Source organism: Eutrigla gurnardus (assembly GCF_963514095.1).
Source record: "Eutrigla gurnardus genome assembly, chromosome: 19".
Taxonomy (NCBI): domain Eukaryota; kingdom Metazoa; phylum Chordata; class Actinopteri; order Perciformes; family Triglidae; genus Eutrigla; species Eutrigla gurnardus.
The window spans coordinates 1,118,964-1,145,264 of NC_139930.1; the positions used below are offsets into that span (position 1 = coordinate 1,118,964).

General features: G+C 44.1%; 1 protein-coding gene and 1 long non-coding RNA gene across 2 annotated transcripts; one reads left to right on the forward strand and one right to left on the reverse strand.

Annotated features, from left to right (window-relative positions):
* Positions 1–48: 48 nt before the first annotated feature.
* Positions 49–20,260, reverse strand: lmnb1 (lamin B1). The gene is made up of 11 exons (XM_084034438.1): positions 19,792–20,260; positions 13,643–13,799; positions 13,310–13,435; positions 12,068–12,238; positions 10,546–10,671; positions 8,031–8,251; positions 7,718–7,949; positions 2,773–2,877; positions 2,002–2,121; positions 1,744–1,848; positions 49–192 (listed from the first exon to the last, which is right to left on the reverse strand). Exons 1-11 carry the CDS (start codon positions 20,145–20,147, stop codon positions 151–153), a joined length of 1,761 nt encoding a protein of 586 aa, XP_083890564.1. The 5' UTR covers positions 20,148–20,260; the 3' UTR covers positions 49–150.
* Positions 20,261–23,443: 3,183 nt separating this feature from the next.
* On the forward strand, positions 23,444–24,967 carry LOC311029356. Its single transcript, XR_014598867.1, has 3 exons — positions 23,444–23,973; positions 24,392–24,487; positions 24,612–24,967. It is a non-coding gene; the product is annotated as an uncharacterized lncRNA (long non-coding RNA).
* The last annotated feature ends 1,334 nt before the right edge of the window (positions 24,968–26,301 follow it).

Here is a 26,301-nt window from a genome sequence, read left to right on the forward strand (position 1 = left end):
TTTTTTTCTACCAAAAGCACTTCTGCATTTTAATGCAAAATAAAACCAGTTTTAATTGAAAATACACTATAAAACATAGAAAAATAGTTCTAGCATTAAAGTTGGCAACAGACTGGCTGGGCTCAGGAGGAGGTGGTGGCTGCAGTGGGATCACATGATGGAACAGCCTCTGTTTGCAGCGCGAGGGTCCCCCTGCACACAAACATTTATTTAAATCTCCCTCTCCACATGCATGCATCACATATACTGTATGTAAAGTGGGCTGAAAAATAAGAAAGCAGATATGCTAAGCTTGAGATGGTTTTTGGTATTTTGCAGTCGAGGTGGCTCTGCTGGAAACAATAGTGAGGATCAACGAAGCCAGAAACGCTCTGGTGGTTCGCCGACATGTTCACAAAAATGTGTGAAATTGTGGTCCAAACAACAAGGTCGCTGTTGACGTTATTCTGTGTTGATGGAGCAGCTACAATGTTAGCATAGCCTAGCACCCATCAATCCAGACTCCGTTCAGAAAACAAGCATTTGACAATTTGCAGACATACCTAACAAAGCATGACTTCAGCATCCTTTTGATCTGGTTATTGCTATGAATCCACAGCTAAATAGTTTATTTGGTGTTCATACAGTGAACATTAGGGATGCAACGGTTCTCAATATAACCGTACGGTACGCCATGCACGGTTCAATGTGTATTTGTGAATTAAGGTATTTTTCGTTTTTTGCAATAAAATGTCCCATAATTTCACGTTTCCATCTTTGTATTTCTCTTTGAATAAGCTATGTCGGAGCTTTAGAGTAGCACTTGAACACATGCTGAGATAGGGAAACGCCTCCTTGTGGAGTAAAGATCCAACATCCTGGAAGCAGGACGGCTGAGCAGGTAACTCAGTCAGATAAAAACAGTTGTCTCTCTTTGATGCTTCCAACAAGCCGATTCTACCGGTGCAAAACACAAGAACACAACAAGTGCAATGGGACGTTTATTGCTAAAGATTTGGAGCCCTTTTCCATAGTTGCGGACTTCCATCGCCCAATCAAAACGCTCGAACTGCGCTACACTGCCATCGTGCACATTTTTTTTGTAACGTAATGTCTAAGTGTTTTTTTTAAATTTAAAACAGTGACTTTATGTTTTTAATATGAATTTTTTACTTTTGAAATCGGTTTACCCCCTTTTAACAGATACCAGCCGATACCTAAGAAGCACTTGCATTTTAAAGTGTTAAATATTTTTTTTTACATATTTTATTTTATTATACAATACACTTGAATGTGACTGAATGTAAAAAAAATCTTCCTTATAAGCAACATAAATGTATCTTTTTTGAATAAATAAATAGCATTTTTTTTTCTCCTTGCGCATAAAATGTGAGCGGAAACCGTAACCCAAGAACAGAAGTACGTGTTGTACCGTGGGCTAACTGCATCCCTAGTGAACACAGCTCACTGAAATCAACCGAGCACCTCTGGATGATGTCATGAACCCAGACAGGACAAAGTCTGGTTTCCTGGTGGATCTGGGACTTCAACATCCACCAAGCAGTGGTGTTTTCAGCAGTGATGGATGAAACGTCGTTATTGTTGTTGTTATTCAAACCTAGTTAGAATATAGACGTCGGCTACCTCTCAGTATCAAGTTTATCTTTTCTTTATCTTTTTTTCTTTTCTCTGTACATATAAACACTTTTAAACGTGCACATTTAGTAGGAGCACTTAAATTCTGTAATGAGCTGATATTCTCACCTGCTGGTAGAAGATGTCTTCCTCAGTGGCCTCCACTCCGTTATCATCTTCCTCACCCTCCTCATCTATGGCCGTCTTGTATGTTGTGGTCCTGTTTGCCACCTCCTGCCACACACACAAACGTCCTTTGCTTTTAGAAAAAGGCTGTGTGACTATTGTAGAAGCTCATAGACGGTGATGGTACAGCCTGACAACACAGAGGGTTGATGACAGAGTGCAGGGATGGAGATGGTGGGTGGATGGATGAGTGTGTCTCACCTCTCCCTGAGGGTTGATCAGCACCACCTGGACGTCCTCCCCTGAACCCCAGGAGGACTGGTTCTTCCACACCAGGTCTGTGGGAGGTTTGGAGCTCACACCAGCATCAGACGCCCAAACCTGCACAAAGCGAAATCCATCCTCATATTCAACACAGAACGCATTTGCATTCAATTTGCATACATACGCAACATGGACACGATGTAGAACCAAGAGGCCACTCATTAGTGCTGAACTCATCCTGCTCCACTCAAACCCTGTTGAGGACTGAGCAAGACACAGATGGATTCTGGGTCGGCTTGGGCATGCTTCAGATTTGTGGTGCGTTGTACCGGAACCAAATAGGAGCGGAACATAAGGCCTCCGTCCTTTGAAAAATGCTGCTGTCCAGTCTCTCACATGCTTTGATGCATGTTGAAATCTGGGCAGATGCTACACGTCAGTAAAGTTACAGTCATGGTCTCTGATGACCCTGAGCGCATTACGGCGTGATGACGCATGTACAGCGTGCTTCACCGATTGTGAGTACACCCTTAAACATATTTTGATGATAATTATTATTGGGATAATATCAGGAATTGCAATGATTTTTGAAACAACATTTTCTTCTGTGGCCGACCCACACAGCATCAAGGTATCACAGCTACAGAGAAAAGGAGCCTCTCTCATATTTCTTCCCTTTCAAAATGACTGACATGATTTTGGACTGGATATCGCTCCTGTACAGGTACAGCAAAGAACACTAGAATGGAGTGAAGGACGAACTCTTACTGTAACTTTCTGGGCAGCCTTCAGGACATATTTGGGTGTGAACTTGTAGGTGGTCGTAGCATTTCCAATTGTCTTGATCATCTCATATCCGAACATCGCATGGTCCTGGCACAAACAGTCACACACATGAAAGAAATTAGTCATTCAAATCCAAACTCCAAATACAAGATGTTCAGGGGGTTTCCCCACTTACTATTCACAAACAAATCTGGTTGCTCAAGTCATGCACGGTTTTATGTGCCTTTCCCTGCTGATTTGACATCATTTATGAATATAAAAATAAATGGTGCTCCGATAATCTCATCTCATCGTCAACCGCTTATTTGGTGTCGGGTCGCGGGGGTAACAGCTTCAACAGGCGACCCCAAACTTCCCTTTCCCGGGCCACATCAGCCAACTCTGACTGGGGGAATCCCGAGGCTTTCCCAGGCCAGTGTGGAGATATAATCTCTCCACCTAGTCCTGGGTCTTCCCCGTGGCCTCCTCCCAGCTGGTCGCGCCTGAAACACCTCCCTAGGGAGGCGCCCAGGGGGCATCCTTACCAGATGCCCGAACCACCTCAACTGTCTCCATTCAACGCAAAAGGAGCAGCGGCTCTACTCCGAGTGCCTCACGGATGACTGAGCTTCTCACTAGGGATGGGACGAAATATCGTTTGGCGAAATATCGCGATACAAAACGTGACGATACGCATCGAGTTTGAAAAAAATGGATCTCGAAATGAAGACTAGATGGCACTGCCACATGATTTGTGTAGTATATAAATAATTTAGTGTGTGTGTGTATGTGTGCGCGGCAGGCATACAGTCTATGGTGGCAGGCTGGCAGCACCATCTGCTGGTTAAGCAGCGGAAAACTAAATGAAAAAGAAATTACATCAGAGGAACGGTGCAGGTCACAGCGCATGCTGCAACAACAGTGTTGTTACAACACTGTACAGCAAGCTAACAAACATTAGCACCAACTACCTTGCCCTCAAACCGCCGAACAATGGAGTCGAATGAGGTTGAAATTGAGGACGCTCCGCTGGATACAGGTCATTTGTCTGGCAGTATTTTCTCATTAAAACATAATTGGTTACTCTTCTCCTAGACAGGTAAGTTGAGCTTGGCTAACTAAGTTAGCATCATAGCTTGACGGGGATGGACATTTTGAATACTTTGAACTGTCGAGTAACAACGTTATTCATTTCGATCATAGAAACAAACGTTAGCAGCACAGCTAACGCTAGCAGCATTAGCACTGTCCTGTTACGGGCATCCGGCTGGCCGCCGGACAGCCGGACATCGGCTGGACGCTAGCAGCATTAGCACTGTCCTGTTACGAGCTGTGCTGCTAACGTTTGGTTCTACGATCAAAATTAATAACGTTACTCCACTGTCCGGCTGCCTTCAGCGCGTTTGGATACGCCAACAGCTCCGGCAACCTTGAGTCTGGAGGAGAGGGGGTGGAGGGGGAGACGGATACGACTCGCCGCAGTGTTTTGAATTTGAGTGTAGTATCGTTTTTGGTCACATTCTTACATATGGCACCTTTAAGAGAGGCTGAGATAACTTAAACTAGGGTTAGAGCACTAAGGGAGTGTTCTTGTTTGTGTTTGAACTGTTGGGCCGTGTGTTTCCTTGTGTGCAACTGAAACAAAAATAAATAAGTTGTAATTACGCAGTAATATTTTGTTTCGTTAGTTTGTTATTTTGTTTTTTGATATCGTATCGTGACATATCGTTTCGTGACCCTGGCATATCGAGGTGCATCGTATCATGAGTTTAAGTGTATCGTCCCATCCCTACTTCTCACCCCATCTCTAAGGGAGACGCCAGCCACCCTCATGAGGAAACTCATTTCGGCCGCTTGTACTCGCTATCTAGTTCTTTCGGTCATGACCCATCCCTCATGACCATAGGTGAGGGTAGGAACGAAGATTGACCAGTAGATCGAGAGCTTTGACTTCCGGTTCAGCTCTCTTTCTTCGTCAAGACGGTGCAGTAAAGCGAATGCAATACCGCCCCCGCTGCTCCAATCTCACGTTCCATTGTCCCCTCACTCGCAAACAAGACCCCGAGGTACTTGAACTCCTTCACTTGGGGTAAGGACTCATTCCCTACCCGGAGCAGGCAATCCACCGGTTTCCTGCTAAGCACCATGGCCTCAAATTTAGAGGTGCTGATCCTCATCCCAACCGCTTCACATTCGGCTGCGAATGGATCCAGTGAGTGCTGGAGGTCACAGACCGATGATGCCAGCAGGACTACACATCATCTGCAAAAAGCAGCAATGCGATCCGCAGCACACCGAACTGCAAACCCTCCTCCCCTCCGACTACACCTCGATATCCTGTCCATGAATATCACGAACAGGATTGGTGACAAAGCACAGCCCTGGCGGAGGCCAACCCCCACTGGAAACAAGTTTGACTTACTGCCGAGTACCCGAACACAGCTCTCGCTTTGGGAGTACAGAGATTGGATGGCCCTAAGAAGTGCCCCCCTCACCCCATACTCCCGCAGCACCTCCCACAAGATACCCCTGGGAACCCGGTCATACGCCTTCTCCAAGTCCACAAAACACATGTAGACTGGATGGGCATATTCCCAGGCCCCCTCCAGGATCCTCGCGAGAGGAAAGAGCTGGTCCGTTGTTCCACGGCCAGGACAGAACCCGCATTGTTCCTCTTCAATCAAAGGTTCGACTATCGGTCGAACCTTCCTTTCCAGCACCTTGGAGTAGAAGCCGAGTAGTGTGATACCCCTGTAATTGGTACACATTCTCTGGTCTCCCTTTTTGAACAGGGGGACCACCACCCTGGTCTGCCACTCCTTAGGCACTGTCCCTGACTTCCACGCAATGTTGAAGAGACGTCTCATCCAAGACCCCCTCAACCACCAAAGCCTTCAGCATTTCTGGACGGATCTCATCAATCCCTGGGGCTTTGCCACTGAGGAGTTGTTCTGAGGAGTTTTCTCAGTGACTTCCACCAGAGAAATTGACGATGATCCTCCATCAGCTTCCAACTCTGCCTCTACTGTAGAGGGCACGTCGGTCGGATTCAGGAGTTCCTCAAAGTGCTCCTTCCACCGCCCGATTACCTCATCAGTTGAGGTCAACAGTGGACTCCATCCAGGGTCTCCAAGAAGCCCGAATACTCCGAACTGCTGTTTGGTGCACATGCACAAACAACAGTCAGAGTTCCCCCCCCATAACCCGCAGGCGTAGGGAGGCGACCTTCTCGTCCACCGGGGTAAACTGCAACACAGCGGCACTCAGCCGGGGATTTGTGAGAATCCTCACAGCCGCCCGGCACCTCACACCTTGGTCATCTCCAGAGAAGAATAGAGTCCAACCCCCATCCAGGAGAACGGTTCCAGAGCCGAGGCTGTGCATAGAGGTAAGCCCCACCAGATCTAACTGGTAGCGCTCCTTCTCCCGCACAAGCTCCGGCTCCTTCCCCCACAGAGAGGTGACATTCCACGTCCCCAGGGCCAGCTTCTGCCACCCAGGTCTGGTCCGTCGAGGTCCCCGGCCTCCACTGCCACCCATATGGCAGCGCACCAGACACCAGAGGTTCCTCCTGGGTTAGGGTTGTGTGGTGAGCCCACAGGATGGCTGAGGAGCGATTGCCACGTCGCTTTATCGGGCTGTGCCCAGCCGGGCTCCGTGGCAAGCCCGGCCACCAGGTGCTCGCTGACGGGCCCTCCCTCTGGGCCTGGCACCACTCCTCTTCTTCCTCGATTAGTCATGGGGTCACTTTGAACCAGTCTTAGTCCGGCCCCTCACCTGAGACCAATTTGCCATGGGAAACCCTACCAGGAGCAAAAAGCTCCAGACAACACTGCCCTCAGGGTCATAGAGACACACAAACCTCTCCACCACGTTAAAGTGATGGTTCCCGGAGAGCTCCGATAACTTATTAATGTATTCTGTTGCTGTAATTACGCCATTCAGCGGCTGTAGCCAAGATGCTTCTCTGAGAGCCTAGCAAAATCTGGACAGTGCAAATTAGTCTAAAGTGCAATTTGCATGGTTATTCGTGCACATTATGGAGATCGATTGAAATCACATCAGTTATTTTGCATTTTTGTGAATAGTTTTATTAGTAGGCTGATGTTTATACCAGAATAGGCAATACTTTTCGTGATTGATTTAGAGAAACCAAGCAATGTGTAATTTAAAAAAAATACCCAGAATTAGGGATGCAAATTATCGAGTAATTCATTAATCGATAGTTGTTTCATCTTATCGATCGATGATCAATTAATTGATAAGCGGCAATTCTTCTGAGAAGCTGAATTTCCCTCTGAATAGGTTCTATCTACTGTATACGTAACATAAAATGCTATCTTCCTTGTGATATAAAGAAAAATGCAAATCATATTTTGAATAATTTCATTTTAATGCATCAATTTGGTGAATTTTGAGAACTATATATCGTTTCCTGACCAATTTCTTCCAAACTGCTGGTTGTGATCCAAATGTTGACATACTTAATGGGGTTGAGGAGTTTAAGCATTCAAGAAAAGATGAAAACGACTAAAACACAGTGCCGAGCCTTTAAACTATTAGTTTATTATGACTATTATTAATAATTATATAAGTGGGTGACTATTCCTCAGCCTTCCTTGGTGTTTTGGTTTTGACTGAAGCCTCAATCACATACGTCGCCACTCGCCCATCTCTGAGCGACAGCTGTCAATGAATAGGAATGTGTTCTAGCGGAATGTGGCAGGACAGGCGATGTGATGTGGGCGGAGAGAAAATAATAATCGATTAATTGTTTGCATCCCTACCCAGAATCCTTTATTTTTTTCATTACCACATTTTCCAGCCTCTGCATTGATTTGACTGGGAGATTGACATTACACTAGATCGTCAAATATTGGGGGTTACCCTCATCTCCACATTCACATCAAAGACACTAAAAGCAACATCCAACAGCCCAGGAGCTCACCTCATCCCCGTTGTTGTGGAGGCAGATGAACTTGCCGTCCGTGTCAATCTCAACGATGCAGATAGGTCCGAGGGCCGAGGCAGAGTGAGCAATGGACACCGAGCTGCTGGCTTCCTGTTCTTCCACGTCAACGCGCTTCCTCTTTCCCCTGGTGGTCTGCACGCTGCGGCTGCTGGACGACGCTCGAGACACCGTGACCCGGGTTAAAGGACTGGTGGGAGACAGCATCATCCTGGGGGAGGGAAACACCGGTTAGATCTCCACACCACTTTCACTGATGCCATCACTGCTCCCAAACTCTCCAGGTCCTCACCTTTCTTCTTCTCCCTCCAGAAGTTTGCGGTAGGCGTTGATCTCCATGTCCAGTGCCAGTTTAACATCGAGCAGCTGTTCATAGTCATTCAGCTGTTGCTGCATCTTGGCCTGGATCTCAGCCACCTCACGGTCTTTGTCTGCCATCAGCTTGCAGCTCTTGTCTTTCTCCTGTGCCAACGCTGTCTCCAGCTCCACGATACGATCACGCCACCCACGAGTCTGAATATAGACAAGGAGGTCAGAGTCTGCGAGGTGTCAGAGAGCAAACCCACTGTGTTTCCCACACAGTATCTGGACGGACAACGGGAACGACGACACCAGCGATCAATTAACTAGTCTACAAGCACACAGTTTACAGCCGGCACACAGTTTACAGCACAATAATTGCAGTACTTGGTTTTAATAAGACCATGGAGAATGTATTATTTTATTTGAATGCAGTGTCAATTATTTGGGTAAGCTGACTAGGCATTGCTAGGGAGCGTCTGCTGTCACTGTAGGCATCGATAGGGACCGTCTGCTGTCACTATAGGCATCGTTAGGGACCGTCTGCTGTCACTGTAGGCATTGTTAGGGACCGTCTGCTGTCACTGTAGGCAGGGCTCCAGACTAACTTTTTGCATTGGTTGCACTGGTGCGACTAACTTTTTTTTGGTGCACCAGCACAAAATTTAGGTACCTTTTTCATCGCGTCACCTTTAACGCTAAAATCGCTCTCCTTTTACATAATTACGCCCCCCTTAGGGGCCGTCCAGACGAAGCAAAACAAACACCTTGGCGTCGTTTCAAGAAAATCCGCGTCCACACGAATCCACTGAAAACGACTCAGCGCGCTGTAGTACATATTCCAGGCCCTTATGCGGCACTGTTTCTGCTACAAAAACGCAGAAGAAGAGACGGAGCTTGACCGGATGTTTGCTATTGCTATGGCAACACGTGAGAGTTACGGCTAATCTCCGCCTGACAGCCGTCACCTAAGGACCTTGACGAGGCGTTGTCACATGTTGGGATGGATTAATTAGACAAATAAATGCCTACATTCATGGGAAGTTAGGTAGCGGTTGTTTGTTAGCATCGTAATAAAGTAGCTTTTTTCCCCGGAATATCGCCCCCCTCTGTTGTTGTTGTTACGAGACGTCGCGGGGGAAGAAGTCAGGCTTGAGTGTCGAGGAGCGGGGCGATGACGTCAGCGTATTCGTTTTCGCCGTCCACACGAAAACGATCACGAAACGGAGGGGTGCCGTTTTTTTCTTTTCCACCCTGAGAGCTGGTTTAAAAAAAGTGATTCGTATGGACGGCAGGGCGAAACGCACAATACTTCTGCGTTTACGCACTGAAAACGTTTTCGTGTGGACAGGCCCTTAATGGCCTAGGTTAACTGCAGCACCATCAGCAGCCAGAGCACCAGTTTTCTACAGCCAATCTGCACACTGACGCTCAAGCGCAGCAAATGCTTGCTTTGTGGCACAATAAATTCTTAAAGAATAAAAAGATCAGACAATTGCAAATGGAAAACCGTTTTTGTGATCTTAGCCTAGCCTACTTATATTTTTACTTGGACTATTCATTTTTAATATTAGGAATAGGCTACTATACAATTTCCTATTCATTATCTCTCATGTTGTAATGTGGGCCTTCAAACACTGCATGTCCACGCTCCACCCGACATGTCCAATTAACATGTTGACCGGCCTCCCTTTCCGCAAAATGCGGCAGCAGACGATAACGCACTCCTTCGTAGAGACGTCTGTGTCTCCGTCAATCATGAATGACGTGTATGTGGCGTTTCCAACATCTGCAGCTGTCTTGTTCTTCAGTGTCTGCAATTTTTTCATCAGAAAAATTTCGGACTCGAATTTGGTGAACAGCAATATCATATGCGATGTTGAATTTTATAATAATTTCAGATTCCTCAGCAGACCTGATTGATACAGCCCGACGCTGAAATGCAGCTGGAATGCAACACACACTTATCACGGCATGTAGTATGCTTTTTGGACATATTGCGCTTTTTCAATGTCTCGATGCAAAATGTTGTTGACTCTTCCACAAACGCACTATTACCGGCCATATTCTAACCGCACTCTCGACAATAAATACAATGCATTGAGTCCCTTTCTTTATCGTACATCAGCCAGGGAAATTGCTTCAACCAGTCCTGTCTGAAGGCATATTTTTGGGCTTTTTAATTCGAGTCTCGGGGCCCGGCTTTCTGCCTCTCTTCATTTTCAAAGAAAATCGAAGTGCTCAGCACTCATTGTCGAAGCGCTGAGGAGTACCTGCTCGGCTCGCATGCATTTTTTGAACCGACACAATTTACAGCAGTGAAAAGGACCACAGCCAATCAGAGGCAAGGACCTTACGTCTGTCTCTTATTGGTTTAGACCACGATACCATCAGGAGAACACAAACGGATGCTGCGCTTACAAATTTTTTTCCCCACCTGAGCAGCGTTACAATTTTTTTCAGTTGCAATTTTGGTCGCATTTTTTTATGCCTCATAAAATGCCAACCTCCTTCTGCATTCCTGTCAGCTGGGCGCTGAGGCTTTCGATCCTCAATGTGGACTCTCTGAGCTCCTCTCGGGCCATGTTGACTGATGCTCCGTTCATCTCTGACACCCGACGCATGTCCTCCAGCTGGAGACAAACACACAGATGTTAAAGAGTCGACAACATCAACACAGCTTCCTTTTCATCACACCCTGAAAGAGGAACCGAGCAGAGCGACTCCACGACTTCCTGACATGCAGGAAGTTGGTTAGTAACAAGTTGCCTTTTGCTTACAGGTTTGATTTTTTTTTTTTTATTATTAAATTAAAATACATTGTTGCTTAATTGCATATTGTGTAGGAGTAGAGATGCCCCCACACCACTACTTTTAGACCAAGTACAAATACTTACATTTCAGTAATTGCCCATACAGTGTACCATTATGAGTACTTAAAGGTCATATAGATAACATTTTTATGTAAATGAATCATTGTTAAAACATAAAACATCAGAGCTTTTAGAAAGGTGCAGAATCAAAAGTATCACTTCTCGTGAATTTTTATACATTATTGTGAATTAATCATTTTTAAAAATGTGTCGGTCCATAAGTAATGTTTTGTTTATCTCTGTGTGGATGTGTGACGTGTGGCTGCAGCTCCTAGCAAGGCTTGTGAGCCAATAGAATAACGACATTGGTATCACATGGTATCTCTGCGTACTCAGGGATCAAGAGTCTTTGGGGTTACCAGTTAGTGTGGAAAAAACTGAAAAATGTTTGACGGTAAGCTGGCGACATTTCGGTACCAGGTACCAACATGATACTGTTACATTTTAACATTCAAATGGTATTTTCCCCGATACAAACAAGAGCAGATTTTGCAGTAGGGATGCTAAAAAATTAAGCGTTACGCAAGTTAAAGTTAAACCATCGCCATCATGGATTATTTTCAACCAGTGCAGGAAGTGACCATATTTGGAGTGTGGAAGAGCCACAGGTGAATCTGACAAACACAAACAACAGAGTGGCACCCTAACTGGATCCGGATCCACCTGGAATCTGGTGTGAAGCTGTTAAAGTAAGCTTCATAATTCAAGGTCAGCTTTACAGCTAAGTGCTAAGTATCTTAGTAGCTAACTAGCATTGGTAGCATGGTAGCGAGACCGCACTAGTAACCTGTCAATCATATGGTAGCCGCGTTAGCCTGATGGCCAGTAGAGAGAATGCATGTTTAAGGCACTTCAGCGTTGGCTTCACTTTCACCTAAAGTTGCCTACACTCAGAAAAAAAAAGAGCCTTGTTTAGATAAAAAAAATTACATCTTGTAATATTCATGTTCTGTGTCAAAGTATTCATGACAAAAACAACAGCTTGAAAAATGATATTGAAGTCCAAATTAATGACACAAAAGTGGTGTGTTATGGCTTTAAAAAAAAGGGTCACAAATGCCTCCTCTTCCACATGGAATGGATTCTAATGAGGATGGAGACTACGCATCAAGATACTTACACGCGCATGCGTGTGTGCGCGTGTGTGCGTGCATACTTTGGCCACGTAGGTCCCCTCCATGTTTTCCTTGTAGATCTTGATCTGCTCCTCATTCTGAGTCCTCATGTCAACCAGGGCCTGAGTCAGTTTGTATTCATACTCCTCCTTCCGCCCAGAGTCCACCTCTACCAGCTGGGTCTCGTACCGCTGCCGGGCCTCCTTCACTTCCTGTAGCACAGCACACAGTATCAGCAAGACTTAACTCCTATCAACACAGGCTCTGTTGCACAAATACAAAAATGAAATATAAGGAAGATGATGTATGAATATATATACACTGAGTGAATCCTGAAAATATTGAATGAAATCTTGAGAATATTTAACCAATACACTAACAGTGCTTCAATAAACAACAAAGAAATGAATGAAAAGTAGTGAACACATTCTGCAGGATTGGAAGGATTGCCATAAATTATACTGATAGCTCATACAGCCTGCTAAGACACACACCTATTAGTATTTTATCAGTATTGTTAAAGCTCTAGTCTACGATTTGAAAGGTTTGAAAAAAGCCCCCCCCACACACACACACACACACACACCCACCCCTCCCCTCTTGGCTCCTCCGAGCTCGTATCGTTCTCCCCCCGCAGCCTCCCACCTCCCTCTTATTTTACGAAAATAGCGAAATGTGTTTCTGAAAACATTTTAGGCGAGAAATAAGCTATGCAGTTGCTGAATCTGTCTTTATTTTAGATCGACAACGGTCAGTTTAAAAGATTATCGAGAGTTTGCGGGCGGCGGCGCCGTCTCTCGAAACTCACCACTCCGCGACGGCAATGCACGGCTTCTTACATAGACAATGAATGGGAACATTCCCTCCGCTTATGAACTCAGGCAGGACGCAGTTTAGTTTCCCGATGTGTCCGGGACTTCCCAAACATGTACAAAGCAGTAATAGTGTTTATTACGGCCACAAATGATGAAACATTATCGGTGTAAATGCAGCGGGTGCCGGTCGGATTTCTCTCTCACCGACTGCAGAACGTCCCGCGATCGCTCGCCACAATCCTCCCCCGCTGACGCTGCAGCCTCAGCCGAAATGTCACTCTGAACTCACGTGAGAGCCCTGCTCCATGCCTGAACTGCTCATGCCATGCGGCTACTATTGGCTAAAGTTTGGCTCAAGTGAAAAATCGTAGACTAGAGCTTTAAGTCAGTTATGTAAATAGGTTGGTTATGTTTATGCCATACACTCAGTCTTGTCTACCATGTCTTGATAAAATGTCAAATTCTGACCTCCTCTTGCATGCTCTTACGGAATATCATATCTTCTGTCAGACTCTGACAGCGGTTTTCCAAGTCAACACGCTGCAGCATCTCATCTGCAAGGTGCTTCTTGGTCTGCTCGAGACCAGAATCCAGCTGACAAGACACAAAAACAATAGGTAGTGAAAATAGAAGGGAGGCAATCAAAAGTTAAATGATGTTGGAAGTATAGGACTCACATAATGTTCACAAACATACTTATTTTCAGAAGCACAATTGATCTCCGTCACTTTGCTGACTAAAGGAACAACAGGAAAGGCAAATCTACCCAGCCATCATATTCAAGTGACTGCAGTGCTGTACCTCCTGCAGTTGTTCTCTCAGGTCGGCCAGCGTGGCCTCCAGGCCTCGTTTCTCAGACAGCACTGTAGACAGCATGGCCTCTTTAGAGTACATCTGAGCATCCAAGTCCTTCAGCCTGGCCTGGGCTCCTGCTGCCTCAGAGTCCTTTTTGCTGTAGCTGGAAGGAGGGTGACAAGGCATGATGAGTGCATGTGAATGACGGTGTGCGACACTGGTCTGTCACCGTTTACACTGCCTTTTCCTTGCAGGAGTATCACTCTGTTTTTCTGCAGTTTACCTTGAATTATGAAGTTAACTTTGTTAACAGCTTCACATCAGGCACCCCGAACCTTAACCTTACTGGATCCAACTCCAGCAGGCTTCAGGTGTGAAGCTGTTAACAAAGTTAGCTTCATAATACAAGATGAACTTTACAGCTAAGTGTTAGCCATCTTAGTAGCTAATTGCATTGGTAGCAAGGCGAAGGTAGCGAGGCTGAGTAGATTAAAGCATCCCCTGCTTTCTGCTCTCTTGTAATCTGAATGGACCATAATGTACTAAATGAAGGGTCATGCTCTCAGACTTCCCAGACTTCTATGCAATCAGATTTATTTTTGCAAGAGGCCCCTGATGGCAAGTAGACACAATGTTTAGAGTTTATGCACTTCAGCTTTGACTTCACTTTTCAGATCTGGAGGTTGCTGCCTGGTACACACGAGTCTATAGCATGAAGTGGGCATGTATATAAAAGGGAGAGTGGGGATGTCTGTAATGGGGATATGCATGTATACCAACAGAAGCATTGTATAAATGTCTTATTTTCTCCTAATCGAAAATTGCGTCAATTCTGCATACTGAGCTCCCTAAACAGGGCTGGAATCACATACAGTGTGTGTTACTGGAAAGCTGCCGTCTGTGGATTGGTAATGATGTTGGTCCATATAGGAGCCACTTCACTGTGTGCACTTCATTCATCAATAGGATTTACTTTGTTTGCAGCAAATGCAGCGAAATATACATTTGCCAGTTCATTGTGTTTACCTGGCTAAATCTAATGCAGTCTGACTCAAACACTAATGCAGAGTTAACAGCCCTGCCTTCAGTCATTGGCAAGGCAGTAACATATCAAACACCACCCTCTGGTGCAAACGACTCAGTAGTAGGAAAAAGTTGTTTGCAGTGCAAAAATTTGTTCTTATACAATTTTGCCTTAACCTACTTATGAAATGTTCCTGTTTTATTTAAAAAGTAAAGCATTCATGTCTTGAATTATTTGATTAAAAATATATATTCAATATAGATAAATGTAATTTACGTCACTTATACATATATATTTATACGTCACAAATACAAGTTGGACATGTGATTTGCAGCTCTGAGCCGGGGTTAACCAAGTTAACAGCGGGACAGTTTGAGAGTTACGGTCTGTTGGACAGAGGCCAGTTATTTTCTCATGGTGAGCCTGAGGGTTAGAATGGGCGGGACAAACGGCTGCCAAAGAGTATAAACTATTGCTGGAATGCAGAGTGGTATGTATGCTTTTTCACGTTTTACTGAGAAGCATTAGCAGGAAGACAAAACCATTGACACGACGACATGCGAACAATTTTTTTTTACATTTAACCTTTATTTAACCAGATAAAAACCCATTGAGATCAGGATCTCTTTCACAAGGGTGACCTGGCCAAGAAGGCAGCAACACACGTCATAGCAGCATTAACAATAAAATGCAAATTAATTATTTAAAAATAATACAATAATTTTCTGGAATTTTGTTTTAGATTCTGTCACTCATTTGAAGTGTGATCGAACACACACACACACACACACACACACACACACACACACACACACACACGCGCGCGCGCGCGCGGGATCATGTGTTTATTAGCATCACTTACATTAGAAGTACTGGAGAGGAGGGGGCTTACCTGCATGTAGACTAGATTTCCTCAATCATGGTTTAAATTCATTAATAGCAATAAACTGCCGAAAGGCTGAAGTCATGCTTTGATAGGTCTGTCTGCAAGATCGTTTGGAGGTAGAATATGATAACATTGTAGCTGCTCCATCAACACTTGGTCATCTCGGGATAAATATTTCAGTTGTTTGTACCATAGACAGTGTCTGGTGTATACACAGTTTCATTCAGTCTCTATACAAATGTGAGGTACTATTGTAGAGCTCAGGGGCCTGTACTAGAAAGCAGGATCTGAGGGGTATTCCATCAAACTCGCTAATTAAAGCGGCGCTTACCTGGTTAAGCCTGGTTAGAACTAACGCCAACTTCCACTTGCGGCTAAACCCGTTCCATTAACGCATTTCAGCCACGCCTTGTTGAGGCTAATTCAAGCCAGGTTAAAGTTGTCTTGTGTTTACGGGATATGAAGCCAGACCAGAACCGTGAATGTCGAATCATTGAGAAAATGGCAGAAAAGACCAGCGCAAAAATGATTGATGGAACTGTACGAGGAGTACAAACCCATCATAACCAATAAAGGGAATACTGTAGTGATAAATAAAAATCGCGAGGCTGCTTGGGCAAGAATTGCCGAGCGATTAAATACGGAAGTACCGTTAAGAGTAACATGTTCTAATATAACACCGACTACGATTTCTCCAACGTGAGGATAGTGTAGAGGTAACGCGGCAACTTTGCACGCGGACGGCCAGGGTTCAACTCCCGACTATGGAACTTTGTGAAACGTCTTTCTTTGGCCGGAACTCTCTCTCTCTCGCTCTCTCTTTTTTTAGATAGGCCTAGTAAAGTCATTGACCAACTCATTTATCTCAACAATTCAATGAACACATTCAATGAACTTATTAATGAACTCACCTGAAAGGAATTTATGTGGCTGGAAATTGCATGCAGCAATGCCTTTGTCATTGGGATCTATAACATGCTATTAATAATAACATCTTCATGCCTATCATGTTTTTGCAAGTTATATTTGGGTTCTGGGGAAATTGTGTGACATATTTATCATAGTTAAGGTAAAATGTTGGTCTAATTCTCTGATCTTAAGACAATTATACAGGCAAAAAAAACAAACAAAAAAACACACATGAGATATTCTCGCCGGGATGTGAACCTGCGATGCCCACATCCAATGGCAGGTGCATCACCACTCACCCAACTGGGGGTTTTAAATAATGATATGGCCAGTCGGTCTTAAACAAAATAAAAGATTTTTTAATTGCAAGCAAGTATTTTTAGACGCTTGATGAAAATATAGTCCGTTTGTACTTCATATATGTCATTTTGGTAATTTTTGGTCTTTCACGTGACGAAATCACGAGGACTAGGCTTGGCGGAACCTTCTGCTGGTACAGTTGTTTCCGACAGACGGACTTCTCTGAAACCCCCGCTAAAGTAAGCCTGATGGTTAGCCTGCCCCGGAGCAGGCTAGTTTGGTCGGATAAATTCCCATGGTTACTTAGCGGAGAGTGCCTCAAGTCACGTTGATGGAACGCAACTCTCACTAAAGGTAGCGGGGCTTATCGAAATTAGCCCGGCTTTGCGCTTAGCGAGTTTGATGGAATACCCCTCGGGGCTTAGCGAGGTAACTTAAGCGTTAACCCTGGGTTTTCCATCCTACGACGCTGGTTCAGATTCTCATCAGAGGGAATGACTTATCTGTGTCAGCGTACAGCCTACTGACCACTTTGAATTATGTTTTTATATTTATTTTATTTGCTCCCAAGTCTGTTTTACACCGCCGGGATTGCAGCTGAAAGAATGAGGCTGATATTGTCATACACCACGCTATAAGAATACATGTAAGCAACACATTCATTATTTTAAAGTTATATTTTTGGCCTTTTATTGCGGAAGGACATCGTGAGAGTCAAAGGGAAGAGAGAAAGCGACGACATGATTTAAAAGACGGCCGCAGGGCGGATTCAAACCCAGGATGGCTGCAGGGACCCTCAGTACATGGGGCGGTAACTCTACCACTGAGCTATCAGCACAGTTAACACATTTAGTTAATCAGTCAGATCTAGTAGTGCCCTTATGATGTGGCAGTCATTATACGACTATTAATATTATTAATACGACTTACGCATTCACACAGTCAGTGAGTTTTTGCCAACTGTTGCTTTTTACCTGTATTATATGTTTAACTTCTTCGTATTTCTGTAAGATTATGGTTCGCTCCTCATACGTGAAATATGCCGCTCCGCTGCCCGTAGACTGATCCCGGTTTGTGATTGGTCAAATGCTGCAAACCCCGCCTCTTTCATGTGCACGCGCTCATAGCTCAACAGGGAAACCCTGGTTGACTTAACGAGTTGATAACCAGCTTCGTGTGACCGCTTATCTCTGATTGCCTTTGTTAGGGTTACTTAAGCTGGATAACTGGAAGATACCTGGTATGTTGAACTCGCGAAGTAGAACAGGCCTCTGGGAGACCACAAACTATGGAGCTAGAACAGTCTCATAATTCATAAATGCACACAGAAATTCATAAATGCACAAAAAAGATTTACAAATGTATTTGGGGATTTGTATATACATGTGACTCAAAACACAAATACATTTTCAATGCACACACAAATATGTTTCATTTCATATGTAAGTAAAAAATATTCACATATAAAAAACAAGATTCATAAACATATTTCCAATGCACACACAAATCTAAAAAAAAATCACAAATACATGAATGTTAAAGTATTTGCAATCTTCATCAAATACGCATTTGGGGCTTGTTACATTCATATATGAACTGTTGGACCTGTATTTACAAAGTGCTTTTAATTTGTAAACCTCCCTGCATTTGTGTGTGAAACGTTTGAGACTCCCCTGACGTGACTCTGATCCACAAATGCGTTTTTTCTAAGAGGAGGTTGTCTGTAGCCAATCAGATGTCTTCCCCTTTACAGCCAATCACGTGAGTGCGTTGCGTTGGAGGGATATGGGTGCTAGAGCCAGAATCGACCTTATTTCTGGAGATAATTTCCCTTCTTCCTGTGCTCCCTGTCTTTATGCTGTATAGATTAGGTGTACAGTTATATAAATATCTATTTTTCTTTTATAAAGAAGCATTTTATGGAAGTAATTTATTCCCTCATTCTGGGGAAGATGAACCGGTGCGGGCGGAGTTGTGTTTTAGACTTTTGGGGGAGACACTCACGTGATTGGCTGTAAAGGAGGGAGACATCTGATTGGCTACAGACAACCTCCTCTTAGAAAAAACGCATTTGTGGATCAGAGTCACGTCAGGGGAGTCTCAAAAGTTTCACACACAAATGCAGGGAGGTTTACAAATTAAAAGCACTTTGTAATACAGGTCCAACAGTTCATATATGAATGTAACAAGCCCCAAATGCGTATTTGATGAAGATTGCAAATACTTTAACATTCATGTATTTGTGATTTTTTTTTAGATTTGTGTGTGCATTGGAAATATGTTTATGAATCTTGTTTTTTTATATGTGAATATTTTTTACTACATATGAAATTAAACATTTGTGTGTGCATTGAAAATGTATTTGTGTTTTGAGTCACATGTATATACAAATCCCCAAATACATTTGTAAATCTTTTTTGTGCATTTATGAATTTCTGTGTGCATTTATGAATTATGAGACTGTTCTAGCTCCATATAATTCCATGTACCACTTCAATCAGAGCAACAAATAAAAAGTCATGAAATACCAAAAGCACTTCAATTCTGCACATTGTCTCTTATTCTTAACAGTACTACTATCCATTGATCCTGAAGGCACCATATCACCTTCGATGATGCTTATCTGCCACTAATTTAAACACAACTAAATTTCCCTAAATGATTGTGCCTTTTCTGGTTAGTAACGTGAGATCCTCGTGGACCGAGCATTGGACATGATGACGGGACAATGGTGGGCGGGTAGAGACAGCTGTCATTCATTTCAAAATAGTGTTTCTTATTTCAACAACTTCATAAATATGAAAGTTGAGCAACAAAACTAAGGGACAGTAAAACCCCAACGTGTTTTTAATAGGCAGAGTTTGAGTGACGCGCTGACCGGACAATAAAACGTAACCTACACGGGCTTACGTGCGTAATGTTGCAAAAGTGGCTCGAAAATCAAAGCGAGCAGCATATGACGTTAGCCTGTAGCTAACCACCTGGAGTTCCCGTCCGCATTAGATCTACAACATGGTCAACGTGTTAAAGGCTTACTTCTGTAGAAGCTGCTCATGCTCGGATCTGATCTTTCCGAGCTCAATTTGAAGCCAGGCCCGCTCCTTGGAGGACTCGTCCAAACACCGCCTGGCGTCGGCTAGCTCGTTCTCGTACAGGGCTTTCAGTCCGGTCACCTCCCGGCTCCTCACGTCTTCCCTCTCGCTGATTTGCAGGTGGAGCACGTCATTTTCAGACTCCAAACTACGGACCTTGTCAATGTAGACGGCCAGGCGGTCGTTGAGGTCCCGCAGCTGGTGTTTCTCCTGCAGTCTGGTTATCCTGGTCGGACTGAGCGGAGTGCCGCTCCCGCACGTGCTTCTCTGTCCAGTCGGAGTTGCAGCCGCGGTCGCCATTGTAGAAGGCTAAACGAACCCGTATGAAAGAGAGCAAGTAAACCAAAACAAGATACGGAATGCACTGATTTGACAGTTTCGATCAAAGCGCTCAACAACAACCAGCACTTCCGAAAACTATCCTGGAAGTGTATCCCGTCTTTTCTTGTCGAATGAAAGAGGGGTTTGGCTTCCTAATATGGCGGCTTATTTGATATGATACGTTGTGTCCCACTAGCCAATGGCGTGGCTCGACGCAATGCGTTCTTTCACTGTTAACTTTGGGGTTCACTTGTAACTGTGAACGGCGTATGCCGAAACTCGGGCGACTCAGAGAAGGCGGGGTCGACTTCTGTGGTGCTTTCTGTACTTTGAGTTGAGCAGCTGGCGCCGTAACACCACCTTGGTTATTTCCCCCAGTGACAATCGATTTATTTTTGTTGGAAAAAATCCGTACATTACCTGGAAATAGTGTTAATTTGACTGAAAACAGAATACAAACGCAATACCAAACATATGTACCAGTATACACAGATGGATCAAAAGACCCAAATACAGGAAGCACAGGCTTTGCGTTTTTTATTCCATCATTAAGTTTCTGTTAAAAGAAGAACATCACAACATTTATCAGTGTATACAGTGGAAATGATGGGAATTTGGACAGCCTTACAATGGATAGAACAGAAAAACATAAGAAAGGTTATTATTTGTACTGATTCAAGCTCTGCATTGATGTCATTGCAGACATTCAACTCTCACAGTAGACAGGATATTGTGCATGAAATATATGAAACTCTGTATAGAAAGAAGGTATCTAACAGTAGCATTTATGTGGATACCAGCTCACAGAGGGATTAAAGGCAATGAAAAAGCAGACGATTTGGCAAAACAGTCACTAAAGCAGAATAACATAATGAACATTTCATTTAGCAAAGCAGAAGCAAGAGATATAATTAAGAAAAACATTGTAAAAGAATGTCAACGCAAATGGGAAACAGATGTTACAGGACGACATCTTTATTCAATACAGCGAGAAGTAAACACAAAGAAAACAACCAAAAGGAGCACCGAAGAAGAAAAGATTTTAACAAGATTGAGGGTAGGACATACAAGACTTAATAAAACATTGCATTTAATAAAGAAACATCCTACAGGTTTATGTGAGAGTTGTATAGGATCAGAAGAGTCAGTTAAACATGTCATTATGCACTGTCAAAAATATTCACAAGAACGAGAAACATTAAAAAGGGAAATAAGGGAAATGGGAATAGAAGATTTTAGTTTGGAAAATGTATTTGAAGCTGGGGTAGGAAAACTACTTAAATATTTGAGACAAACAGGATTGATGGGAAGAATTTAGCAGATTAATGGGTAGATAACTCTGGTTCACACTCCAACATAGTAGGTGGCGGTAATGCACCTTAACGCTGGTTGCCAACCGCGAAAAAAACCCACAAAGAAGAAGAAGCTGGCGCCGGTTGTTGAATCCGAGCGTCCCGGCGTTTATAACAAGTGCTGCCTGACTTTTCTGATAACGGATACGTAAAGTGGCATGCAGAGCTGAAAACAAACAGGCTGCGGTCGAATAGTCAAGAATGAGGTGCTATACGTTAACACAGACAAGAGAAGGTGGTTCAGTGACTTCCGCGGAGTTAAACTTCGGCCGTTACGCCGACGCCCACTTCTTTGCGAGAGCAACATTTATAAAGTAGGCTTCTTCAGGATGGTCTTGGCTTGACTTGACTTGACTTACCACGCCGACGAGAGCTGCAGGTGTCTGATGGGGCTGGCTCTAAAAGAGACTGTAGCCAAACGCTGTCAAGTCACGCGATAGAACACAGCAGCAAACCAAAGAGGATATGTTTATATATATATATATATATATATATATATATATATATATATATATATATATATATATATATATATATATATATATATATATATATATATATACATACATACATACATACATACATACACACACACGCAAGGCAACATGTGGAAGGCATTCTTTTTTTCCAGTATATTTGCATTATCATTCTATGTTTGTATAAACCAGACCTCACATATAATAGGCCTACTCACAGCACAATGCACAGAACTTTAGATCAAGCCATGAGATCAAAGCGACCAAAATAAAAAGGCAAATCATTTCACCACAAGGTGGCCGCCGAGTGCAGACCTGAACACACGTCATTGAACTTTTAACCAATGAGAACCATTCCGCGTAGCGGAGGTGTGGGCAAGCCGGTTGCAGCCACCATAGACCGAGCTGCCAAGCACTGCAAGAAGCGGCTCTTAAAAACTTGTTCCCGCGATGTTTTGGGTCACGTGATCTGGTAGCGACCCTGTGACGTCTTTGCAGTCGGCTGCTAAGACACAAGGCTCGTTCGGGATGGTCTTGGCTTGACTTGACTTGACTTATCACGCCGACGAGAGCTGCAGGTGTCTGAGGGGGCGGGCTCTAAAAGAGACGGCAGGCAAACGCCGTCAAGTCGGACAACAAAGTCAACGTGACTATGGTGCTCAAGCGATAGAACACAGCAGCAAACCAAAGAGGATATGTTTTATATATATATAAAACATATATATTACACACACACACACACACACATACATATATACATAAATACATACATACACACACACACACACGCAAGGCAACATGTGGAAGGCATTATTTTTTCCAGTATATTTGTATTATCATTCTATGTTTGTATTAACCAGACCTCACATATAATAGGCCGACTCACAACACAATGCACGGAACTTTAGATCAAGCCATGAGATCAATGCGACCAAAATCATTTCACCACAAGGTGGCCGCCGAGTGCGATCCTGAACACACGTCATTGAACTTTTAACCAATGAGAACCATTCCGCTGTAGCGGAGGTGTGGACAAGCCAGTTGCAGCCACCGTTCACCGCGCTGCCAAGCGCCGCAAGAAGCGGCTCTGAAAAACTTGTTCTCGCGATGTTTTGGGTCACGTGATATGGTCGCGACCCTGTGACGTCTATGCAGTCGGCTGCTAAGTCGGACACAAATTCTAGCCATCATGCATCGCTTTCAACCCACAATACATCACGTTAGGTGGCGCGCTGCAGGCGGCTACATCAAGTCGAACGAGCCTACAAATTCTAGCCATCATGCATCGCTTCAACCCACAATACATCACGTTAGGTAGCGCGCTGCAGGTGGCTACATCAAGTTGAATCCCCCTAGTTTCTCCAATGCAGACGCACGTCAATTACCGGATCATCAGCTGTCAATCATCAGCAGCATTATAATGACGTAGCTTAGTTAAAGGGGCCCTATTATGAAAAATCGACTTTTCCATGTTTTTCAACCCTAAAATGGGTCCCTGGGGTGTCAATAAGTCCCCACAGTATCAGAAAAGACCACCATCTCCCTGTTTCACTTTCTCAGTTTGAAAGAAATCCTCCCGATAAACGAACGGTTTGCAGAATGTCCACTAAATGACGTCAGCACCGAATTTTGCTGTGCCTTATATGGGTCATCTCGGCTCATTAGAATCGCTCCACCTGTGTGGTCCCGCCCACATAATTCCCAGACCTGTGTACATACAAACCAGTGAACCAAAATGCCAAAATCAACGGAAAGCGAGTTGGCAGTCCAATTGCTGATATTTACTGGCATCGTCGGAGCATCTACGATGGAAATGTGCGCACACGCGTCCGTAAATGTGTGTTTGTGTGTGCGACGCACTTCACCGACAGGAGCTTTGACAACATGGGTCGCTACAGCTCAGGATATGCCTCTAACCTGGGGCTAAAGTTTGGATCAGTACCGACAGTCCGAGAGCCAACCACAGACACTGAAGCGGTAAGTTTCTAAATATTATGTAATATGCCGTGTTACAGTTTACCGTTGCTTTCTTAGCATTGGTGTGTTAGCATTGGCGTGTTGCGCTAAAGTTAGCATTGGCGTGTTGCGTTAAAAGCTTCCATTGTATTGATGTTGAGGACCGTTAACGTTACGTAGTACTGCGGGGGCCCAAACCTGTAAAATAACGCTAGACATCAGTTTGCTTGGGAACGTTTTGTAGCTTGAATGCGGCAGCGAGAGCAGCTGATCTGTTTGTTTATACACGCCGATGCAAAGACGACGTCACCAAACCGCTAACGAAGGGATTTACGAGCTATTGGTGCGTCACCACATCAGTTATAGTGAAATAGTAACGTGTTCCACATTTCAGATGTAGTGGTAAACTCTGACTGTCTGACTGTCTGTCTGCTTACAGAGCAGCAGCTCACATCAGCGTCCCACACCGAGCCACCACAGCTACTGTTGGAAGTCACCTGTCTAGGAGGACTACAGGCTCCTTACCCAAGTAAAGGTGTGTAGCCCGACATGTAGCCTACTTTAGATCAGGTTTAACAGCAACTACTAGTAGTTGTGCAGATGTGTATTTCTATTATGTGATAACATGGGTTTCATTCCTCCATACAACTCTGTTACAGCTACTGTGTCCTGCAAGGACTTTGGTGTTGGCACAGCCATGGTTCCAGACCCGTTTCACAACCACTCCAATAAGGAGACCATCACAGAGAGCTCGCCTGGACCCGGTAGAGGAGGAGGATACTTTGGAGGGCAGCTCTTCCTTGACTTCAGAAGAGCTTGATATGACCCTGCAGAGTCGGCCACAAACAGTTTGCGTTTGTGTTCTGATATAACTGTGAACTTCAACTGCTGATTAATTTGACAATAAAGTCTTTACAGTAATTGTAAAATGTGTCATGGTTAATATTACTGAAGTAATGGTCAGGAAGACTGCATAATATGTTGCATAGAGGGATTTATTTTTTATAAAACACAATTGATAAACAAACAACAGACTGCTGTATTCCTCTTACATGTAAAGCACCAACCAGCTGTATATTTCATGCGTTTTGGAGAGAGAACATTCAGACAGATGACCAGGATGTCCCACCATGCAAGCCTCTTCCTCCTCATGCAAGCCTCTTCCTCCTCCAGCTGCTGCATCCGTCTTGTTACCTAGTGTGAATCATGATAATCGTCATGTTATGTGAATAATAATCAACAGACAACTTGGTGTAACAAAGTAACATTACCTGTGGTGTCTCCATGCAGCAGACGTGTTCGGTGTCTGAAGGCCCACTTACTCACCAAGATGAATATAGTACAGAATTTGAGCATTTCAACAACAAATCTTGTTAATATGGTAACCTGACTGACTTTGCTGACAAGTTGAGGTGTAAACCTCATGTTTGAATTTTGTAACAGTAAGTTTAGCACATAATGTTGAGATGGAGCACAATCACGTTATAAAACACAGCACACAGCCTATAATTCACAATTCAGCACATAATTCTGGAGGACGACATACTGACCAAATCCCGTTCCTTGTATATCTTTATGTGTAGAGGATCACGTTTTTAATCCAGTTAATGTGATGTAAACAAACTTCCCGCATAGCCTACAGGACGCCGTTTTCATCCGTTTAAATATAATGTTCCCCATTTGGAAAACATGCAACTGTGAACTGTCAACAACACGGCACTACTAACGATATTAATTGTTGCCGAAATAGCTCACAGACACGTTACTTATAGAGCGAAGAACGCAGCATTAGGGTCATTGTGGCTAGCGCTAGCTACGCTAACACACATCGAGTTACAGTCCAAAACGTTACACAGACATGTTAACTAACCATTCAGAAACGTCCTGCTGCGTCCGCGGCGTAGAACTTCTACAAGAGCTGGTCCTGGTTCTGGGTCGGAGTCCGGTTCGAAGCGGTACGGCTGCACCGCTGTTAGTTTGTAGCGTAGAACCATAACCATGGCAACAAGCTGGACGCGGACAGCACGGGGCGGAGAGACACAACCACTTCCTCAGTAGGAGCGGGGTCGGGGGTCATCTCATTAGCATAAGGCTACACCCCGACAGAATCACCCGTTTGAAAAAGTGGGGTAAAAAAGCTGAAAATGAGGAGTGTGATCCACTCCGAAATACATGTTCTGATTGTTTTTTCCAGTTGAGGAATTCAAAGACCAGGTTTGGAGACATCAATAACTTATATTAACTTGTGGAAAAATAGCATAATAGGGCCCCTTTAAAGTCTTTTCAGATTCTCTGAGCACTGCGGTCGTCTTTTCCTAAATCCTTCTCCTATCGCCTTTCCTGAACCCC

Excerpts from the sequence above, each read along its gene's own strand:
- lmnb1 (XM_084034438.1), bottom strand. The coding sequence starts at position 20,147 with ATGGCGACCGCGGCTGCAACTCCGACTGGACAGAGAAGCACGTGCGGG. Across the intron at positions 7,950-8,030 it reads CTGGAGGGAGAAGAAGAAAG|GATGATGCTGTCTCCCACCA; the intron begins GTGAGGACCTGG and ends TCCCTCCCCCAG. Across the intron at positions 193-1,743 it reads AAGACATCTTCTACCAGCAG|GGGGACCCTCGCGCTGCAAA; the intron begins GTGAGAATATCA and ends GTTTGTGTGCAG.